Here is a 20,054-nt window from a genome sequence, read left to right as displayed (position 1 = left end):
AATCTCTCACTCTGCTCTGTTGCTCTTTGTTGTTTGGGTCAGTGATTAGACAGGAGATTCTGTCAAAGTATTTCCTCTGGAATGTCTTTGGTTGCATTTGGTGGGAAACGTCTGTAGAATCTCAGAGGTCCATAGTTGGTTTCATGCTCGAGCTCTTGTAGTCAAATCTGCTGTTGTACATATGCAGGGTTCACCCCACAAAAGGCAGAGGCATGTGTGAGCACTGATCATATAACCACAACTTTATAATCATGGAAGTATTAAGATACTTTTTTGACACAGACATCTATGTGGGAAATCTTTTCTTTTTTTTCCACCAAAATAAACATTCCAGAAAACAGTACTGCATGTGTTCCCTGCTGAAATGTATACAGATGTGTTTGGTGCTAATGTCCAGAAGGACTCTGGTCCTTTTGTTGGCTGTTTTCTCCTGCATGGACATAACAAGCTCTGTGATTGGCTGTTACCTCAGAGGTCTTCTGTAGCTCCACCTCCAGAGTCTTCTTACTGCTCTCCATGTCTTTTAACACAGTCTGAAACAATGCAACAACTGTTTAGACAAAGCAGAGGTTTAAACATCTAACACTATGGAGCAGAAGACAGTTGGAGGCAGGTGGAGGTAAGAGGAGGTAAGTGGAGGTAAGTGGAGGTAAGAGGAGGTAAGAGGAGGTACGCCAACCTTGAGCTGCCTCATCTGGCTCTGCAGCTGTCGCACCTCAGACTGAAAGCTCTCCATCTCCTCTGAGCTACAGCTGCACTCCGACTCGTACGTCTGTGCCAACATACTCAGGTTAGTAAATATACACACAAAAAATGCACTGCCACAATCATTACTTGTACTGTTACTAGTACTTTTTAAAGCAGACCTATTTTGCTAAATCAACTGTTGTTCCCCCTCACCACTGATGTTCTGAAGTTGTATTTGGGGTGATTCGTGCATGTTTGAACGATCTTTAATCACTTATTAAGACACCATATTGCCAGTCAGCTTCTGTTTTTACCACTTGTTCATGTTCACTGTTTGTCATTTCATATCAAATGTTGTGATTTAAAACATCTGAATGAAAACATAATGATCCATGGCTGTCACAGATTATAACTATACAGCAGACAGAAGAACAACAGGCCTGAGTAAGTGCTCACCGGGGAATGGAAGGCGGACGTGTCCATCAGGCTGGCTGCCTCTTGATAGGTGAACATGAAAGGCCCCGCCCCCATACCCAGCTCCTCCAGACGCTCCTGGTAGAGGCTCCGCGTGGCCTCCACAAAGTCTGAGGACAAAGTCATGCTGCTCAGAGACATTCAGCACACGAAAAGACCAGAGCACAGCAGCTAAAATAATACTTCAAGTGGAACTATATCCTACATGTACTGTTCCATGTAATTTTTGGCAATTTTACTATAAACTCTATATTTGCAGCTTTCTACTACTACATATAGTACATACTACTATATACTACTACTATGTATATATATATGTATGTGTGTATATATATATATATATATATATATATATATATATATATATATATATATAAAGGCCTGAGACACACTGCACAGATATTTTGCACTACGCAAGTGTACAAACTGCACATTTTGGACAGTTTTTTTTTTTAGAATTCATTAAAAGCGAATACCTGTTAGACTAATCACACTGCTCCTTTCACTCACTAGTGCAGGCATATCCAAACTATGGCCCGTGGGCCAAATGCAGCCCTCAGACAATTTTCTCTTGGCCCTCAGGCTTCCAGGTGAATTGGCCCAAATTACCTTACATCAATTAAAAATGAATGAATAATGTAAGTTTTTTTGAAAATCTGCCTTGATAAATCTAAAATTTAATATTTAGTGTGTGGTTTTGAGGATCTTAACATGAAAAAAGGACTGATGGCTCATTCTAACATGTTAAACATGCACATATTTCAATTATTCACTGTACTGAGCTCCAGTCTGTGGCCCTCGATTAGCCCTCTGCTTCATCTGTGTTTAGAGATGTGGCCCTTGATGAAAAAAGTTTGGACACCCCTGCACTAGTTCTCACTCACATATTTACAAGCCTCATTTCCGTCTAATGGAGAATATAAGTCAACTGTGTGTCCGGACTGTCGGGGCGCACGTGTGTAGGACGACGTGTAGGGGGCGCACGTGTGTAGGACGGCGTGTAGGGGGCGCACGTGTGTAGGACGACGTGTAGGGGGCGCACGTGTGTAGGACGGCGTGTAGGGGGCGCACGTGTGTAGGACGGCGTGTAGGGGGCGCACGTGTGTAGGACGGCGTGTAGGGGGCGCACGTGTGTAGGACGACGTGTAGGGGGCGCACGTGTGTAGGACGGCGTGTAGGGGGCGCACGTGTGTAGGACGGCGTGTAGGGGGCGCACGTGTGTAGGACGGCGTGTAGGGGGCGCACGTGTGTAGGACGACATGTAGGGGGCGTACCTCCATAGGACACAGTGCCCTGGGGGTCTGGACTCAGAACCAGTCGGAGTTTGTTCCTCTGCTCCTCTGTGACCTCTAACCCCAGGAAGCGGAGGGCCTGCAGGGCACATACACAGATCAATAATCATTTCTTTTAAAGTTTAATGTTTTCAGTCAAATCTAGTTTATTCAAATAATAAATAAGATATCCAAAATCACCTCTGTATATTTTTAATATCTAATATGACAATGAAAAAAACAAGAACTTTGAACCCTGCTCTTTTCACGTTTCTGTTTTGAATGTCCCAAAAATGTGACTCTTTTTACACTTTTGCTGCAGAAAATGTGTAAATTTCCCTCAGCTTCTCATCATCCCCTTCACTCTTCTCAACATCTCATCATAGAATCTTCTTTTTTGCACAGTAAGTTCATTTAAATCAAAACATAAATGTGCATGAGAATATTTTTGCGATATACTATGCTACTCCACTCTAACACAGACGGGTCAGACACGTGTGAGCTGCTCACTGTCTGGATGTCCAGACTACAGTGGGAACAGACGTCTCTGAGCTGGACCCTTAGACTCAATCAGGAGACCATGTGTGATGTTCAGAGATTCACAGAGATCTAGTTCCATCTAGTTACATTTGTGCTTAAACCTGAGCTGCTCTCACTGTTTGTACACAGAGTGAAAATGTTTACCTCCAGGTTATATCAGGTCTAAACCAATGTTTACACAAGAACTAAACCAGGATACTTCTGTACTAATTATAAAAAATGAAATCTGAACTCAACTTGTGTAACTTTTCTGGTGGAGGGTCCATCAGATGTTTTTTTCCATGGAAATTGCTTTGTCTAAAATATTTCACAGAGTGAAGTTAAACCTTTCTAACATCATGAACGCCAAACCAGACCAAGATGCCTATTTCCCAGGTATGTTTGGCCTATAAAACCACATGTAATTGAATAAATGTAAGGTAGAACTGTTTAATGTCACACTGTGGAACATTCCAGGCAGACTAATGGTCCAGAGAAACGAGCAGGTGATGAACCCCCAGTCAAAAAGTGACACAGTGCACCTGGGTCCAGACTCACCAGGTCCAGCTTGTCAGCCTTGAGTCGGATGTAGGGGTCCAGGGTGATCTTGGGCTTGGTCCCTGTGGGTGACCTTTGACCTGTGGGCGACCTCTGACTTGTTAATCCTGAAGGACAGAGACACAAGGCTCAGTACAAGAGTACTACAGTACTCAGTACTCAGTACAAGAGTACTACAGATGCAGACTCTTCCAGCCTGGCACGTACAGACAGAGAGATTTATTCATGAAAGCCCAAACAGCAGTTAGTGCAGTGCACACTATTGTGTTCTTCAACAAGACCCTTCACACACCTGTCATGTGTGTCATGTGTGTATGTGTGTGATGTGTGTATGTATGTATGTATGTGTATGTGTGTGATGTGTGTGTGATGTGTGTATGTATGTATGTATGTGTGATGTGTGTGTATGTGTGTGTGATGTGTGTGTGTATGTATGTGTGTGTATGTGTGTGATGTGTGTGTGTATGTGTGTGATGTGTGCATGTGTGTGGTGTGTATGTGTGTGTGTGTGTGATGTGTGTATGTATGTATGTATGTATGTGTATGTGTGTGATGTGTGTGTGTGTATGTGTATGTGTGTGTATGTGTGTGTGTGTATGTGTGTGTATGTGTGTGATGTGTGTGTATGTGTGTGATGTGTGCATGTGTGTGGTGTGTATGTGTATGATGTGTGTGTGATGTGTGTATGTGTGTGATGTGTGTGTGTGATGTGTGTATGTGTGTGATGTGTGCATGTGTGTGATGTGTGTATGTGTGTGTGTGTGTGTGATGTGTGTGTATGTGTGTGTATGTGTGTGATGTGTGTATGTGTGTGTGTGTGTGTGATGTGTGTGATGTGTGTATGTGTGTGTATGTTTAAGACAAGTTAGAATCTTGTGACCTCATCCAAACAAACCTGGAGTTGTGTTTTGTTTCATTCTCACATCTTTGGGTAATCCTCTCCAAAGCTCCACATACTCTGTTCCACTTTGTGAGGATTTTAAGTGAACTTGTCCTTTTCCCTTTAGCTCAGTAGAGACAAGAGATTCCAGGGCTGAAATGAGCCACTGATTCTACTGAAGGTGTGACATGACATCACAAGGTGGAAGTGTTTGAGAAAACAACTCAGCCTAAATGTGAAAGGTTAAACATGTGTGAATGAAACAAAACACAACTCCAGGTGTGTGTGTGATGAGGAAACGACATGATAACACAGAGAAAACAGCTTCACATTGTCCCTTGAGTGTTTTGGTGAGGAGCAGGTGAGGAACATGATGGCCACTCTAAGGTAATCTTCATCACAGCCAAGGAGTTCTGTGCATTTCTATAAACATGTTAGTTCAGATCTCACACTCATGTTGTCATAAAGCCCTCATGTGGTAATAAATGGAATCAGTAGATTGGAGGTTTGTGAACAGAGAGAGCAGAGCTGAGAGGAGGAGGTGGGCTGGAGACAGGCCTACTTTTTAACGTGCTCAGTCCTGTCCCACATCCCCTCTCCCCTCTCCCACTACCTCTCTCTCTCTCTCTCTCTTTCTCTCCTTCCCTCCATCCATCCGGTGCTCATCTGTGGATTTACTCTCCACAGACAGACAGGCTTTAATAACAGCATCTGCTGTGTGAGGTTTGGGATGTTGTGTGTCCTGACTTTATTCCAGAGGAATAACGAGTATTCAGAGTACTACACATGTCAACCTGTGTAAATGGTTTTCATAGTTTTATCATATTTCATTGTATCATAGAGGCAGTTTGAGGAAAAAAAACAAAAATGCAAAAATGTAAACAGAAATTCAAATGTGAGGACACTTTACACAGAACTATGGCCTGGTACTAATCGATATTCAAATTTAGCCTGATTCATCAGCCAGTTTCACTTCATAGAAACTTTGCTGCTATTTTGTTGTAACATATGTAATGCGCCGCTAACGGGGTTAACTGGTATATGAATCTTTTCCCAAATCCCATAGGAAGAAGGACAATAACATCTTGATCAAATTCACCAAACATTTTCTTTATTCTGGTTTTAAATCCTCGATCTCGGGAATCATTGCCAACACAGAATGTCTGGCTCTTTTCTGATTGGCTGGTGCCAGAACTCGTACTTCTGGGGTTTTTGCAAACCGTCTAGTACAGGGGTGCTCACCCATTTTCAAAATGATCTACCTAATACAAAGCCAAGCAAACTGCACTGAAACACTCTGTGCCATTTTTTTGGACCCTCACCCACAGTTTGAGAACCCCTTCATTAAGAGAACTTCCTCTGGCACTTTACACAAAACTGTGAAAAAAGTGAAGGAAGATTTTTAAACCTGTTTTTTAAAGTTCCAAACTGGAGTTGCATTCTTTTCTGGTTTTGCAGTGATATTTACCAGCCTCTGCACGTTTACCAAACCAAACGCACATCGTGACAAACACAGATGCATTTGTGCACTTTTGTTAGGCAAACTTCAGCCAAATGTGGCAGTAGGTCTGTTCTGTAGATCTGCTCTATGCTGTAGACCTGCTTTGTGCCAACACTGGAACATAAATTTAGACTGGTTTTTGCTTCACGTTTGGTCTTGCTCTTCTAATCAGCCGCACTGTGGGAGGGGCTTGTGTTCGCTGTACGCAGGAAGGAGCGAGAGCGTGAAAAGGCGAGGGGCGGCGTGCTGACGTGAGGCAGATGGACAGGTAGGATGTTTAGGAAGTTGAACCTGCCCTGTGATGCACGCTGGTACACGAGGGCACACGCTGTTGCAGACGAGCCGTGCATAGGGAGCGTGTGTGTTTGTGATGTGCCGTAGAGTCTCCGCGGGTTTCAAATGAGCGCACAGGCTGCACTGAGACGCCCCACACGCTCCTGCACCCCGCTACAAGTTTATTACCAACAGCAGCGGCCGTAATGAAATATGATCACACTTGTTGAGTGTCAGACCTCGAGTGAGAGACAAGACTGATTCCAAAGGCGAGTCCAAGAAGAGACACGGCGATCTACCCACACGACCTTGCCAATCAACTGGTAGATCGCGATGGACATATTGAGCACCCCTGGTCTAGTGTATTCTGATTCCTGACCTAGTCACTGGAGAGAAGTGAAATTGAGCGGAGACACTAGGTGGCGCCAGCCTGACTAATTCAAACTAGCACCGAAACTAGACACTAATATGAGCAAATATCGATACTAATAAGTCCAGAAAGACAGAAATACACCTTTCCTGAATGTGTTTAGAATGATGTTGAGTTGTATCAGAACAAGTGTCAGAGCACATAGACTAGTATACACACATGGACCAACATGAACCTACTCAACACTGACCATTACACACATATAACACACATGAGAAGAGAAAAGAAAGTTCTACCATTTAAAGTTGATAATCACATTCTATTGTCTAAAGAATGTCTGATGTGATGAAAATTCTGATTATTGAATTGGATTATATGTGGGACACTTTCTTAACATGACTTTTGAAGGACAATACTGGATCTAGAATAACTCCAAGGTGTTCAAATTCTGGGACCAGGTCAAGGTCTACTCCATTAAGAAAAACAATTGATTGCTTCTATTGACATGTGGTACATTTTGAGACGTACATGAAGACGTTTTTTGGTGTTTAACAATGGGCAGTAGACGACAGGGCGCTGTGAGGTCATTAGCAGGTTGATGAAAGCTTTTGGCTTGAGTGTAGATGATTGCGTTCTGTACTGCATATGATTAAGGATGAACCAATCCGATACTGGTATCAAATATCAGCACAGATACTGAAAATTTTACTGGATCCAATATCAGCTTCCTAATATTGATTCAGTGGATATCCTGGTGAAGCCAGGACCTGCAATGTGCACTGGGGCGGTTTGCAGCCGAGTGTGAAGCGGCTGGGCTGAAGATCAGCTCTTCCAAGTCCGAGGCCATGGTCCTCGACCGGAAAAAGGTGGCTTGCCCTCTCCGGGTGGGTGGAGAGTCCCTGCCTCAAGTGGAGGAGTTCAAGTATCTTGGGGTCTTGTTCACGAGTGAGGGGAGGACGAAACGTGAGATTGACAGGTGGATCGGTGCAGCATCTGCAGTGATGCGGTCGCTGTATCGGATCGTTGTGGTGAAGCGGGAGCTGAGCAGAAAGGCAAAGCTCTCGATTTACCAGTCAGTCTTCGTTCCTACTCTCACCTATGGTCATGAGCTCAGGGTAATGACCGAAAGGACGAGATCGTGGATACAAGCGCTCAAAATGAGTTTCCTTCGCAGGGTGTCTGGGTGCTCTCTTAGAGATAGGGTGAGGAGCTCAGTCACAAGGGAGGAACTCAGAGTAGAGCCGTTGCTCCTCCACATCGAGAGGAGCCAGTTGAGGTGGCTCGGGCATCTGTCCCGGATGTCTCCTGGGCGCCTCCCTCGGGAGGTGTTCCGGGCATGTCCCACTGGGAGGAGGCCCCAGGGGAAGACCCAGGACACACTGGAGGGACCATGTCTCTCAGCTGACCTGGAGACCTGGAGGATGTGTCTGGGGTGAAGGAAGTCTGGGAGTCCCTGCTTAGACTGCTGCCCCTGTGACCCGGCCCCGGATAAGTGTCTTCCACTTGGATATCCTGGTTGGGCATCTTTAATGATTTAATACAACTATTTACACAGTTGTAGTTGGCCTGGAAAAAGTCAGTGTTTGCATTTCTATTTATACAAAGTATTTCTGTTGTTACTTATAGAGAAAAGATAAAAGTGGACTGTTATTTATTTTATTTTTTGTTTTGAGTCACTGTACTGGTATGGGTTGATATCAGGTATTGGCCAAATTGGATATTTAAATCCATGGTATCGGAATCGGTATTGGAAGTGAAAAGGCAGGCTCGGTGCGTCCCTAATATGATCCTTTTAGTCCTGTTCTCGGTGTCCTGGCACAGACTGTCCCTGTTAGCCCCTCCCACAGGAAGTGTCCCACAGCGATCAGCTCTGTTACTGTTCTACGGTGGGCCTTTCTGGGCACGCTCAGACGGGCTCATCTGTTTAACAGGATTAGCCCCTGGATGACGTACAAACACCCAGCTTTAAGACCTAGGCTTGGCACGAGAGATTGTGCACAGGGGTCAGAGGTCACAGGATGGGAGCTAAAGGTCAGCAGGGAGATAGATTTCAGCAGAATAACAACCCAAAACTTGTGTACCGGATGAACTGCTAACACAAAACATACTGACATCACCTTCTAAATTATTCTGAAAATGCTATATTCACCGAAAACATCACATTAACACATTTAATACTAGGGCCGGGCATGTAAACCCGTTAATTTTGCGTTAATTAAATAATTTATTATCGCTTAATTTATTATTGTTTTTATTATTTATTTATTTTATTGTAAACGTCTGTTTGCCCACTGGCTTTTATTTTGAAAAATTCCACCGCGAGCATTTCTTTAAGTTTGATGTCTTTTCTTTACACTTTTTTCACTTTTTTCTGACCACATGAGATGCAACGTGTCCAAGCCTCCGCGAGCCGCGGGCTTCAAGGGTCTTTCTCTTTCTTCTCCGTCTTTCATGATATGATCCCGACCATAACTCAGTGAAATATGATTGGTTAAGACAACTGTCAATCTCAAACTTCATTCCAGCCACTGAAGGTCCTGCAGGTGTTTGTTTAGTTCAGTGTTGCAGGTGTTTGTTTAGTTCAGCGCTGCAGGTGTTTGTTTAGTTTCAGTGTGTTTGTTTAGTTCAGTGTTGTCAGTGTTGCAGGTGTTTGTTTAGTTCAGTGTTGCAGGTGTTTGTTTAGTTCAGTGTTGCAGGTGTTTGTTTAGTTCAGTGTTGCAGGTGTTTGTTTAGTTCAGTGTTGCAGGTGTTTGTTTAGTTCAGTGTTGCAGGTGTTTGTTTAGTTCAGTGCTGCAGGTGTTTGTTTAGTTCAGTGCAGGTGTTTGTTTAGTTCAGTGCAGGTGTTTGTTTAGTTCAGTGTTGCAGGTGTTTGTTTAGTTCAGTGCAGGTGTTTGTTTAGTTCAGTTGCAGGTGTTTGTTTAGTTCAGTGTTTGTTTAGTTCAGTGTTGCAGGTGTTGTTTAGTTCAGTGTTGCAGGTGTTTGTTTAGTTCAGTGTTGCAGGTGTTTGTTTTCAGTGCAGTGTTTGTTTAGTTCAGTGCAGGTTTTGTTTAGTTTCAGTGCAGGTGTTTGTTTAGTTCAGTGTTGCAGGTGTTTGTTTAGTTCAGTGTTGCAGGTGTTTGTTTAGTTCAGTGCAAGTGTTGTTTAGTTCAGTCAGGTGTTTGTTAGTTCAGTGTTGCAGGTGTTTGTTTAGTTCAGTGTTGCAGGTTTGTTTAGTTCAGTGTTGCAGGTGTTTGTTTAGTTCAGGGTGCAGGTGTTTGTTTAGTTCAGTGTTGCAGGTGTTGTTAGTTCAGTTGTTGCAGTGTTGTTCAGTGTGCAGTGTTTGTTTAGTTCAGTGTTGCAGGTGTTTGTTTAGTTCAGTGCAGGTGTTTGTTTAGTTCAGTGTTGCAGGTGTTTGTTTAGTTCAAGTGTTGCAGGTTTGTTTAGTTCAGTTTGCAGGTGTTTGTTTAGTTCAGTGTTAGTTCAGTGTTGTTTAGTGTGTGTTTGTTTAGTTCAGTGTTGCAGGTGTTTGTTTAGTTCAGCGCTGCAGGGGGAGTCACTGATTTACCCAGATACCATTGGAAGAAAAATTGTGATTGGTCCATTTCCATTCCATTATATTAACTCTTTGTTTCCCAACAAATATCAGTCTAAGTTTATAATAATGATCTAGAAATTATTACTAGTGTTGTGTTTATTACTCACTGAATAAAAAATATTGAAAAAATATATTAGTAGTACAAAAATTCATTCTTGAGCCTTCAGAATACCTTGAAGACTCTGAGGGTTCAACTTTGCACAACAAACGTCTGGCTCTTTCATTTACATTTCCAATAAAAGTGCACTATACTCTACTTTTTAATTCATTAATTGGTTTTGCGTATAACATGCAATTAATCATGATTAATCGCACTTGAACTCATGCGATTAATTTGATTAATATTTTTTTATATTTGCCCAGCCCTATTTAATACATTTCACTTTTCGTTTTGAATGCTCTGATTTTGAATGCATCTCCCCTCTTAGTGTGATTTAGCCTGCTCTCTATGCTAAGTTACTCCTCTTTCAGAGCACTGAATCAGTGTGCATCCCGCTAATGAAACTACTGCACTTCACATTTGTCAAGTGACTGTGTGCAGTTTTGTATCTTGTTTCTGTGTATGTTTGCAGAATAGTTGGGAGCAGGGGATGTACTGTATTTTCCGGGCTATTAGACGCGCTCTTAAGCCTTCAACCCTATCAAAAAACGACCTTGCGCCCACAATCCAGAGCGCCCCTTACAATAATCCACTCAGGTGTCCCAGCATGACTTCAGTAAACTACAAAGCCATACCACCCGCAACAACGCAAACACACACGGAGCAGACAGCGACCGCACAGCGAAACACACCCACAGACACACTCATCACTCCACGCCGACGAGGAACGGAACGGAGGAACGAACCGAAAAAGCGAGTCCAATGTGCCACTTCTAGACACGACTGAACAACTGAGTCACTGCGAACACGTCGACAATCCAGCGGTCCCAGACAACACCCTCCCTACACACCACAACTGAACAAAGCCCAGAGTCACCGTGAACGCAACAAACAAACAAAACCACTCACCCATCACACTGTTGTGTTTCCTTTAAAGTCCAGTGCGGTTTATTTGTGAAAAAAGTTTGAAAATAGAACATTTAATGACAGTGCACCTTATAATCCAGAGCGACTAACAGCCTTGTGGGCCGAGCATTGCACAGACATAACTCAAACATGCATGGATGACATCTAAAACCTCTTCAGACATGTTTTTGATGAGGGAGCGACGTTATAACATGGTAGAAAGCTCCAAAAATCCATTTTGCATTATACCCCCTCATTAATGTAACATACTAAATAATAAATAAAATGGAGGGTAGGTGTTCTGATGTTCTGGCTGTGATGTTCTTTGAGAGGGACATGTGTAACAGCACAAAGCAGCTCACCTCTCATGGTTCCAATTAGTCAGTTCCTTGTGTCAAAACTGTGTTAAAGCTCAGACTTCAACATCCTCCTCCTGATCACGTACACTCCATGTTCTACAAACAAGTTCCATACTCACTATATCTGTCTAAGCGCTCAGACGTTTGACCTGCCCCCGTCTCACTTACAGGGACATGAGGACACACCGATCCGTCCCTAACAGACCCGTGGAGATGCATGGGCTTTGTGTTAGTGCTAGGACCTGATCCCAACTGTACACACAGAGACTGCTCAGGTGTGTGGACTTTTGAGTAAATATTTCATCAAACAAATGCCCACAGACACTATGTAAAGCTCACATATTGTGTTTAATATTACAAAAACATTTAAGTTAAGTTAAAAGATGCACTTTAAATGAGTCAGGCACCCGCATGGACAAACAAGACCAAATACATGATGAGCAGTGGTGAGAAGGTGATTTTTAAAATGTATTCTCCTACAGATTACAAATTACATACCCCAAAATTTTGTTTTTAATGTAATCCATTCAATTATTTAAAGTAAGTAACGTAATCTGAATACTTTGGATTACTTGATTTGCTGTAGAGAAGCAAAGATGAGGAAATTGTAAAATAAGAATAAAAAGCCCAGACTTTACTCAACCAAATTAAAAATATTATTGATAGAAGAGGAGGAGACACGTCCACGCAGCATGAGTTAGTCCTGTTCAATCCCGTTTTAGTCCTGGTTTAGTCCTGGTTAAGACCTGGTTAAGACCTGGTTTAGTCCTGGTTAAGACCTGGTTTAGTCCTGGTTAAGACCTGGTGAAGACCTGGTTTAGTCCTGGTTTAGTACCTGTTTTAGTCCTGGTTAAGACCTGGTTTAGACCTGGTTTAGTCCTGGTTGAGACCTGGTTAAGACCTGGTTTAGTCCTGGTTGAGACCTGGTTTAGACCTGGTTAAGACCTGGTTTAGTCCTGGTTAAGACCTGGTTTAGACCTGGTTTAAGACCTGGTTTAGTCCTGGTTAAGACCTGGTTAAGACCTGGTTTAGACCTGGTTTAGACCTGGTTTAGACCTGGTTTAGACCCGGTTTAGACCTGGTTTAGACCTGGTTTAAACCTGGTTTAGATCTAGTTTAGATCTAGTTCAGACCTGGTTTATTTTCTGGCAATGAGTGGAATTACCAAAAAAATAAAAAATAAAATTCCGCCATGTAATCCATTTATTTAAGCAAAGTAACTGTAATCCAATTACCACTCACTGAAACAGTAACTGTAACTGAATACAGTTACTCATAATTTGTACTCTGATTACGTAACTCTGGTACATGTAATCTGTTACTCGCCAACACTGATGATGAGAAATGATGTCCTTTCATCAAATGACTCACAAATGCTTTTTGATCCTCATAGTTCCATTCTACCGTATTTTCCGCACTATTAGTCGCTCTGGATTATAAAACGCACTGTCATTAAATGGTCTATTTTTGAACTTTTCTCACAAATAAACAGCGTGGGACTTTAAAGGAAACCCAACAGTGTGATGGGTGAGTGGTTTTGTTTGTTTGGCTCGTTCACGGTGACTCTGGGCTTTGTTCAGTTGTGGCGTGTAGGGAGGGTGCTGTATATTATATTTGGACTTTTTACAGTATCGGTTATCAGCCTTAAATCTCCAACTCAGGCAGATATTTTGTTTTTGTTTCTCTGTATAAAGAACACACACCACTTTATTTGAGCACTTCATTGCTGAAAGGGTTGAAAAATGTGATTGCACTGTTCTCTTATAGGTCTGTGGTGAATTTGGAATAAATTAAAATCACAGAATTTGCAGAAAATAATCCAAATTAGGTCCCCAGATTGGGGCAAAAATATCGGCAGATCTTATTGGCTCTCAGTTTCTCTGGTTTTGGTATCAGGATCAACCATGAAAAACAAAACAAAACAAAAAAATACATATTAGTTGATAATTTGAACTGTACACACTTGGTTTGACTCACTAAAGTGTTGATAAGAGTTCTCCACCCGACCATCCAGTCAGGCACACTTCACACTGACACTAGATCACAACAGCCTTTACTCTGCTGCTCTCAGAGCTTTTATCAGCTGGTGTTGGAGGTCTCCTCTCACTCTCTGGAGCGAGTGTGTGTGGTGTGAAAACTCACATCTCTCAGAACACACAAAGAGCTCCTCACTTTGAATAAATCCAACAAACTCTTAAACACACAGAGACACGAGCAACTTGAACAACTAGCTCCCATTCATTTCATCTGCAGCTGGAGCAAACATATTCTCTGTATAATTAGTGGGAGACTAGAGGAAGTGGAGAGAAGAGTGAGAGACTGGAGGAAATGGAGAGGCCACCTGAGCATCGTAAAACTACAATTTATACAAATGACAGGAGTGATATCACCACGGCAACAGCCAATCAGAGAACACCTTTTAACAGAGACATGAGGCATTGTTTGAGGTGCTAAACTCACTTCTAATCAGCTTCACCAATAGTTCACTTCCTCTAATGGTCTGAAGAAAACACAAAAGTGAACTGAGCATGTGAAAGTGCTTCTGTCACCAGTGTAAAGATGCAGCACAGTGACTGTTCAGAGCCTCCAGATTAGAGATCAGGCTGTATACAGAAAGCACTTCTCTGAACTCTGTTTGCTCTGGCGTTTGCAGGACGTTACTTACAGCTGAGGGTGACTGGGTGTGTGTTTTGTTCCAGCCAAACTGTATTCATCGAGTGTCTGTTGTCCAGGGGGTGTGAACGTATGAAACATGATGAATCAATACCTTCTAGATCCTCTTGTGATGTATTCAGTGTGTACTTAAAACAGGAGAGGAGGAACCAAATCTCACAAAATTTTGCATTCAAAAACTCACAAGAATCCATCTTGGCATACGCCCGCTACAGCGATAATCAACTGGGTGAACCAATAACGTCCACTGAAAACATGGCAAGGCTGACAGACATGTCTGTGTCAGACTGACAGTCTATTTTAGAAGAAATAAACACTTTTTAGTTTGTGAAAAACATAAAGAAGGAAAGTGCTTTGTGCATTTTGTGGAGGGAAAAATGTGTGTCTTTTCTCTCAACTGGATGCAACAAAAGTTAAGATTTTTTGGATTGTTCCTGTGTTGTGATGCTTCCACCAATCAAATTAAAATAATCATGTTGATTATTATGACCAAAATCTGATACTACAATCAATCTTGAATAACTCAAATAGATGTATAATGGACCTTGTCACTATCGATGACCGGGTTCAACTTCGTGCATTTTCTATTGTGATGTTTCTTATGAAAATATTATAGAGGCAAAACTCTGAACACACTTATACTGATAAAAACATCCATGTGGGGACACGGCACCAAACCCCCCAGGACACTTTGACATGTCTGCTGGAAAGAGACGCACAAACTGCAGACATCTGCCACAGTTAGCAACCGGCTCCACCAATCAGCCCCCAGGGAGAAGGGAGGGGGGCACCTAGGAAATAACCTTGGGCTAATCCCGACCAATAGGATTAGAGCCGACTGGAGCGGCCATGACACCTCTGTGTGTGCTGTGTGTGCTGTGTGTGCTGTGTGTGCTGTGTGTGCTGTGTGTGCTGTGTGTGCTGTGTGTGCTGCACATGACCCCTGTGTCATCCCCACAGCCTCAGACACAAGCACCTCTCAGAAATCATCTTATTTCAGTCATGTGACTTCATGTCCTGCTGATCGACTGGTCGACTAAAAAGGGACTGAGGCAAAAGCTCTCAAAACTCAAAACTTGTATCTGTGTAACTGACCAAAACTCAAGGAGGTCAGAGTCTCTTCACTGTAAAACAATCAAAATACCCAGGATTTGAATCAAATGAAGTCTAACATGAGAAGCCTGGTGTCTATGATCTATGAACCACTGCATTATGTAAGGCCTGTGCTGTGGTTTCAGCCCAACAGTCCTCACCTGAGACGTGGATATCTGGTGGACAAATGTCAGGGGACGGGGTGGACACTTGAGAAGGCTCCTCTGTGCAGATCTGAAAACAACACAGCGGGGTGTAAAAACATATGTTATATGCAGTAATAATAACGTTGACTCTGTGCTCTGACCTCGGGTGAGCGGATGTGCACTTTGAGGCGCCCAGCGGCTCTCTGGACCCCGTTGTGTAGAGACGTGGAGCTGGGGAACAGGCCTTCCCCGGGATGAAGGCGATCTCCACTGCACTGTCCTGTCTGAACACACAAACACACACACACACGTGAGTGCACCCAGACCATGTTATCTTGGCCTATTATCATTAGAGATATAATACTCCCTACAACAGAAGCATAGTCAGACTGGACCATATTAGACTGAAATGGACAACACTCTCACAGTGTCCTGGCTCCAGGTGCTGGGTTCTGCACTGATGTAAATCAACTTCTACAAAGTCATGTCTCTTCTCTTCCTCTTTTGTGCTGCTACACTTTATTCTACAACAACACTTGCACACACACTGTACCAGGAGCCTACAGGTATCCAGAATTAAACACTTTTAGCCATCACCATAGCAACAACAATGTCTGTCGCAGTAGACACAACGCCTTTCATTATGATAGCAACAACTGCTTTTGTCACCATAGGAAAATGTTTTAGTGTTAATGAGGTATAACACTCCTTACAACAGATAGCCAATTAAACGCTTTCAGAGGAGTTCAGATACAAGTGCACAGTATGAGTGAATGAGCTCTATATGCACCATATTTTACAAAATATAAGTTGCACTTTTTTCATGGTTTGGGTGTTTCCTACGACTTATACTCCAGTGCGACTTGTATATTAAGATGTTCACACTGCAGCCGTGAGAGTCAGTTTGTATCTGCTGCTCCTGTTCCTCCTGTACCACTGTCACTTGGCTCTACTGCGCATGTCTCCTGCAGAAAGAGCCTCTGTGTGCTGCGGCAAGTAGTGAAATATTCGGCCAAAAACAGTTATCGAGCAAAAAACGAAAGTTTGGAGTGTGTGAGAAACTTGTGAAGGACTGGCGAAAGGCAGGGATGGAGAACACAGCTTCATGACACCGGGAGGATGCACCATGACACTTTCCTGAAGTCACTGGATGGATGGACAAAACCTGGTCTTCAGTGACACCGAAACCATCCTGTCGGGATTCAGAAAGACCCGAAGAATTCTAACTGGAACTGATGCTGACTCTGATGACAGCGACACAGAAGAGGAAGCGGCGCTCTGTTTACCTCCGGAGGTCGAGGACGAGTTGTTCAGAAGTGACACCGAGGATGAAGAATTTAATGGATTTAGTGATTTGGAGTGAGATGGAGAGTTTGGTAAACTTGTTCTGTTCTGTTGTTTATGTTATAGTTTATCTGAAGAACTGTTCATATGTGACGTTAACAGTCTGTTCTTCTCTCTTCTGTTGTTTTTACTACAACTTCACTTTACACAGGAAATGTCAGTTTCTGGTCTCTGACTTTATAAAATAAATTTCCCCAAAAAATATGTTTTTTCTTGTTCATTATGCATTTTTTTTGGCTGGTGCCACTTATAGTATGAAAAATATGGTAAATGGTACGTCACTTACCCAGTGCTCTTGACTTTGTTAAGCATGCTCTTGGCCTCCTCATGGGTCACTCCGATCAGGGACTCTTTGTTGATGGCGATGAGCTGGTCTCCAGGCCTCAGACGCCCGTCCTGCACACACATACAAACATGTCACACTCCTTCTACTGAACATGTGTACCTCTCTGAGAGCAGAAGGTATTAGTCACTTTAGCAATCGAACAGAAATATGTCTTTAATTGTAGGGCAGACCCCAGTTACCCAGTAAAAGTGCAGAAATATCACTTTACTTCCTTTTGATTATATGTTTGTTCCATTTTTAATTTTGATATCCGTCCTTTTACAGCATTTTGAGATTGTTTTTTGTTTTTTTTTGTTTTTTTATAACCAATAATCTGACATCCAAATTCAAAACAACATTAAAAAATATTACTGTTAACTCATCAATACATTGCCCAGAGTTACAGTACACACTTTAGGACACTGTATCTATTTTTTACAAGACCATGTGAGACACAGAATAATACCGGATGTCTGTCCCTCAACCAGATGACTCGTTCACTTGACTCGTTCTACAGTAAAGTATGTCAGAAACTGAAATGAGAGCAGGTCCATGCAGCATATCCCCAGTGCGCTCATGAGCTCAGCTTGAGCTCTCTTTGTGTTCCCTCTGTCACAGAAATCCTCCACACATAATCCCCCTGACTCAGCCACAACACACACATGTGGCTTCCAATGGGCAACTGTCACCACAGGAACTGCTGTCACCATAGCAACAGACATTTCTGTCACCATAGCAACAGACGTTTCTGTCACCATAGCAACAGACGTTTCTGTCACCATAGTAACAAATGTTTCTGTCACCATAGTAACAAATGTTTCTGTCACCATAGCAACAGACATTTCTGTCACCATAGTATCAATTTCTGTCACCATAGTAACAAATGTTTCTGTCACCATAGCAACAGACATTTCTGTTACCATAGCAACAGACATTTCTGTTACCATAGCAACAAAGGTTTAGTCCTCGTGCACGTGAATGTGAATGTAGTGAGTGGGATTGTTGTGTTTGTGTTGTGTTGTGTTTTGTTGTGTTTGCTTGTGTGTTGTGTTGTGTTGTGTTGTTTGCGTGTGTTGTGTTTTGTTGTGTTTGTGTTGTGTTTTGTTGTGTTTGCGTGTTGTGTGTTGTGTTGTGTTTTGTTGTGTTTGCGTGTGTTGTGTTTTGTTGTGTTTGTGTTGTGTTTTGTTGTGTTTGCGTGTGTTGTGTTTTGTTGTGTTTGTGTTGTGTTTTGTTGTGTTTGTGTGTGTTGTGTTTGTGTTTTGTTGTGTTTACTTGTGTGTTGTGTTTTGTTGTGTTTGTGTTGTGTTTTGTTGTGTTTACTTGTGTTTGTGTTTGTTTGTTTGTTTGTGTTGTTGTTGTGTGTGTTGTGTTTGTGTTTTGTGTTTTGTGTTTGCGTGTGTTGTGTTTGTGTGTGTTGTGTTTGTTTTGTTGTGTTTCTTGTGTGTGTGTGTGTTTGTGTTGTGTGTGTTGTGTTGTGTTTACTTGTGTTTGTGTTTTGTTGTGTTTGTGTGTGTTGTGTTGTGTTGTGTTGTGTTTACTTGTGTGTTGTGTTGCAGTGCTTGTATAGAGCTGTATGTAGAGTCTGGGTTGGAGGCGTGCAGGGGAGGTGAGGGCTGTGGAGGATAGGATTGGAGACATCAGAGGAACAGTGTGCTCTGCTCCTGTCAGGACAACACCACTGAGCCATTCATGTGCCAATGTGCTGCGCTGTGTTTAAGCCCCCGCTCCGCCAGCTCACCACCAGCACACCAGCTCTGACAATCTGCAAGACTTAACCCACCATGTCACACTGCCGCTAACACAAAACACATCATGTCATTTGGTGCACTATGTGACTTTTTTGTCACATACTTGTTTCCATGGATATATCAATGCTTTGCTTAGAATGTTCTACCCTATGGCATTAAATCTAATCTATCTCCCATTTATTCAAATACAGACGTTTTTCATGCAACAAAAACTTGCAGCATTACTGTATACAGTACAAGGTCACCTCTCCACAGATTTAACCTGTAAACTGCCCTGGTGGTGTTACCTGCTTTTCCAGAGAATGGAATCATGACAATCTGTTGCTGTTAGCCCTGTTCAGCCCTTTCACAGACAACACATCTGGGTGAGCTGTGGGTGCTCATGTACACATGTCAGTACAGTTCAGTGTACTCACTGATGTGTTCTGTATTTGAACACAGGAGGAAGATATCGCCTCTTTGACTGTATCACTTTGACTTAAAACTCCCATGTTCACCTCCACTGGTACAGGACCACTGTGACCTACATGCTTCATTCTCCATTTGTATTCTTTTATTCAGTGACACATGTAAGATTCATCAGCTGCGAGTTGTCATTTTGATACAAATATTTTGATACACACATTTTTGTTAGTGTGATGTACAGCTATCCATGTGAGGGGCCAACAGTTACACAGCACTTTGTTGTGGTGACGTTTACAGCAACGCCAGCTCCCACTGGGCATCACAGTTTTCTGATGCTGAAGTCACGGCATGTGTTTCTTTTATAACATTGTTTTAGATGAATATTGCAGTGTATCAGTGTTGGTGCTAAGCCTCTCACACTCACCCTGTGGCAGTCCCCTCCGGACAACACCTCCTGGATGAAGACGGCGGGCCCGTCAGGCCGGTTGGAGCCTCCTCCAATGGTGATGCCCAGGCTGCAGGAGCGGGCCACAGAAATGAGCTGGATCACCCCCTCCCCTGGGTGACTGTGGATGAGGCAGAACATAACATAATAATGTTTTGTATTTCAGTGGTGTCTTTCATTATTCATTCACTCCACACTCTGTGGTGGTAAGAGACTACTGTAGCCACAGCTGCCCTGGGACAGACTGAGGGAAACAGGGCAGCCAATCTATGCCCTTCACACTACTAACACTCAGACACCACATTCATACTAGGCAATGTGGGTGAAGTGTATTGCCTAAAGACACAATGACAGAACTTGGTCTGAGTATAAAATCAGTCCTCCGACCTTCAGGTTGGGGACCA

General features: G+C 42.8%; 1 protein-coding gene across 1 annotated transcript in view; it reads right to left on the bottom strand.

Moving 5' to 3' along the window:
* Positions 1 to 20,054, bottom strand: part of si:dkeyp-72e1.9 (syntaxin-binding protein 4) — a 72,973-nt gene that overhangs the window by 3,835 nt on the left and 49,084 nt on the right. The window contains 10 exon segments of the mRNA XM_055152774.1: positions 468 to 533; positions 680 to 772; positions 1,144 to 1,271; positions 2,436 to 2,532; positions 3,510 to 3,589; positions 15,390 to 15,471; positions 15,545 to 15,630; positions 15,633 to 15,667; positions 17,014 to 17,123; positions 19,630 to 19,771. Of these exon segments, the coding sequence (XP_055008749.1) occupies positions 468 to 533; positions 680 to 772; positions 1,144 to 1,271; positions 2,436 to 2,532; positions 3,510 to 3,589; positions 15,390 to 15,471; positions 15,545 to 15,630; positions 15,633 to 15,667; positions 17,014 to 17,123; positions 19,630 to 19,771 (919 nt within the window).

Source organism: Boleophthalmus pectinirostris, unplaced genomic scaffold (assembly GCF_026225935.1).
Source record: "Boleophthalmus pectinirostris isolate CB_2022bp ecotype Guang Dong unplaced genomic scaffold, ASM2622593v1 HiC_scaffold_17, whole genome shotgun sequence".
NCBI lineage: Eukaryota > Metazoa > Chordata > Actinopteri > Gobiiformes > Gobiidae > Boleophthalmus > Boleophthalmus pectinirostris.
This window is presented reverse-complemented; position numbering and strand designations above follow the sequence as displayed.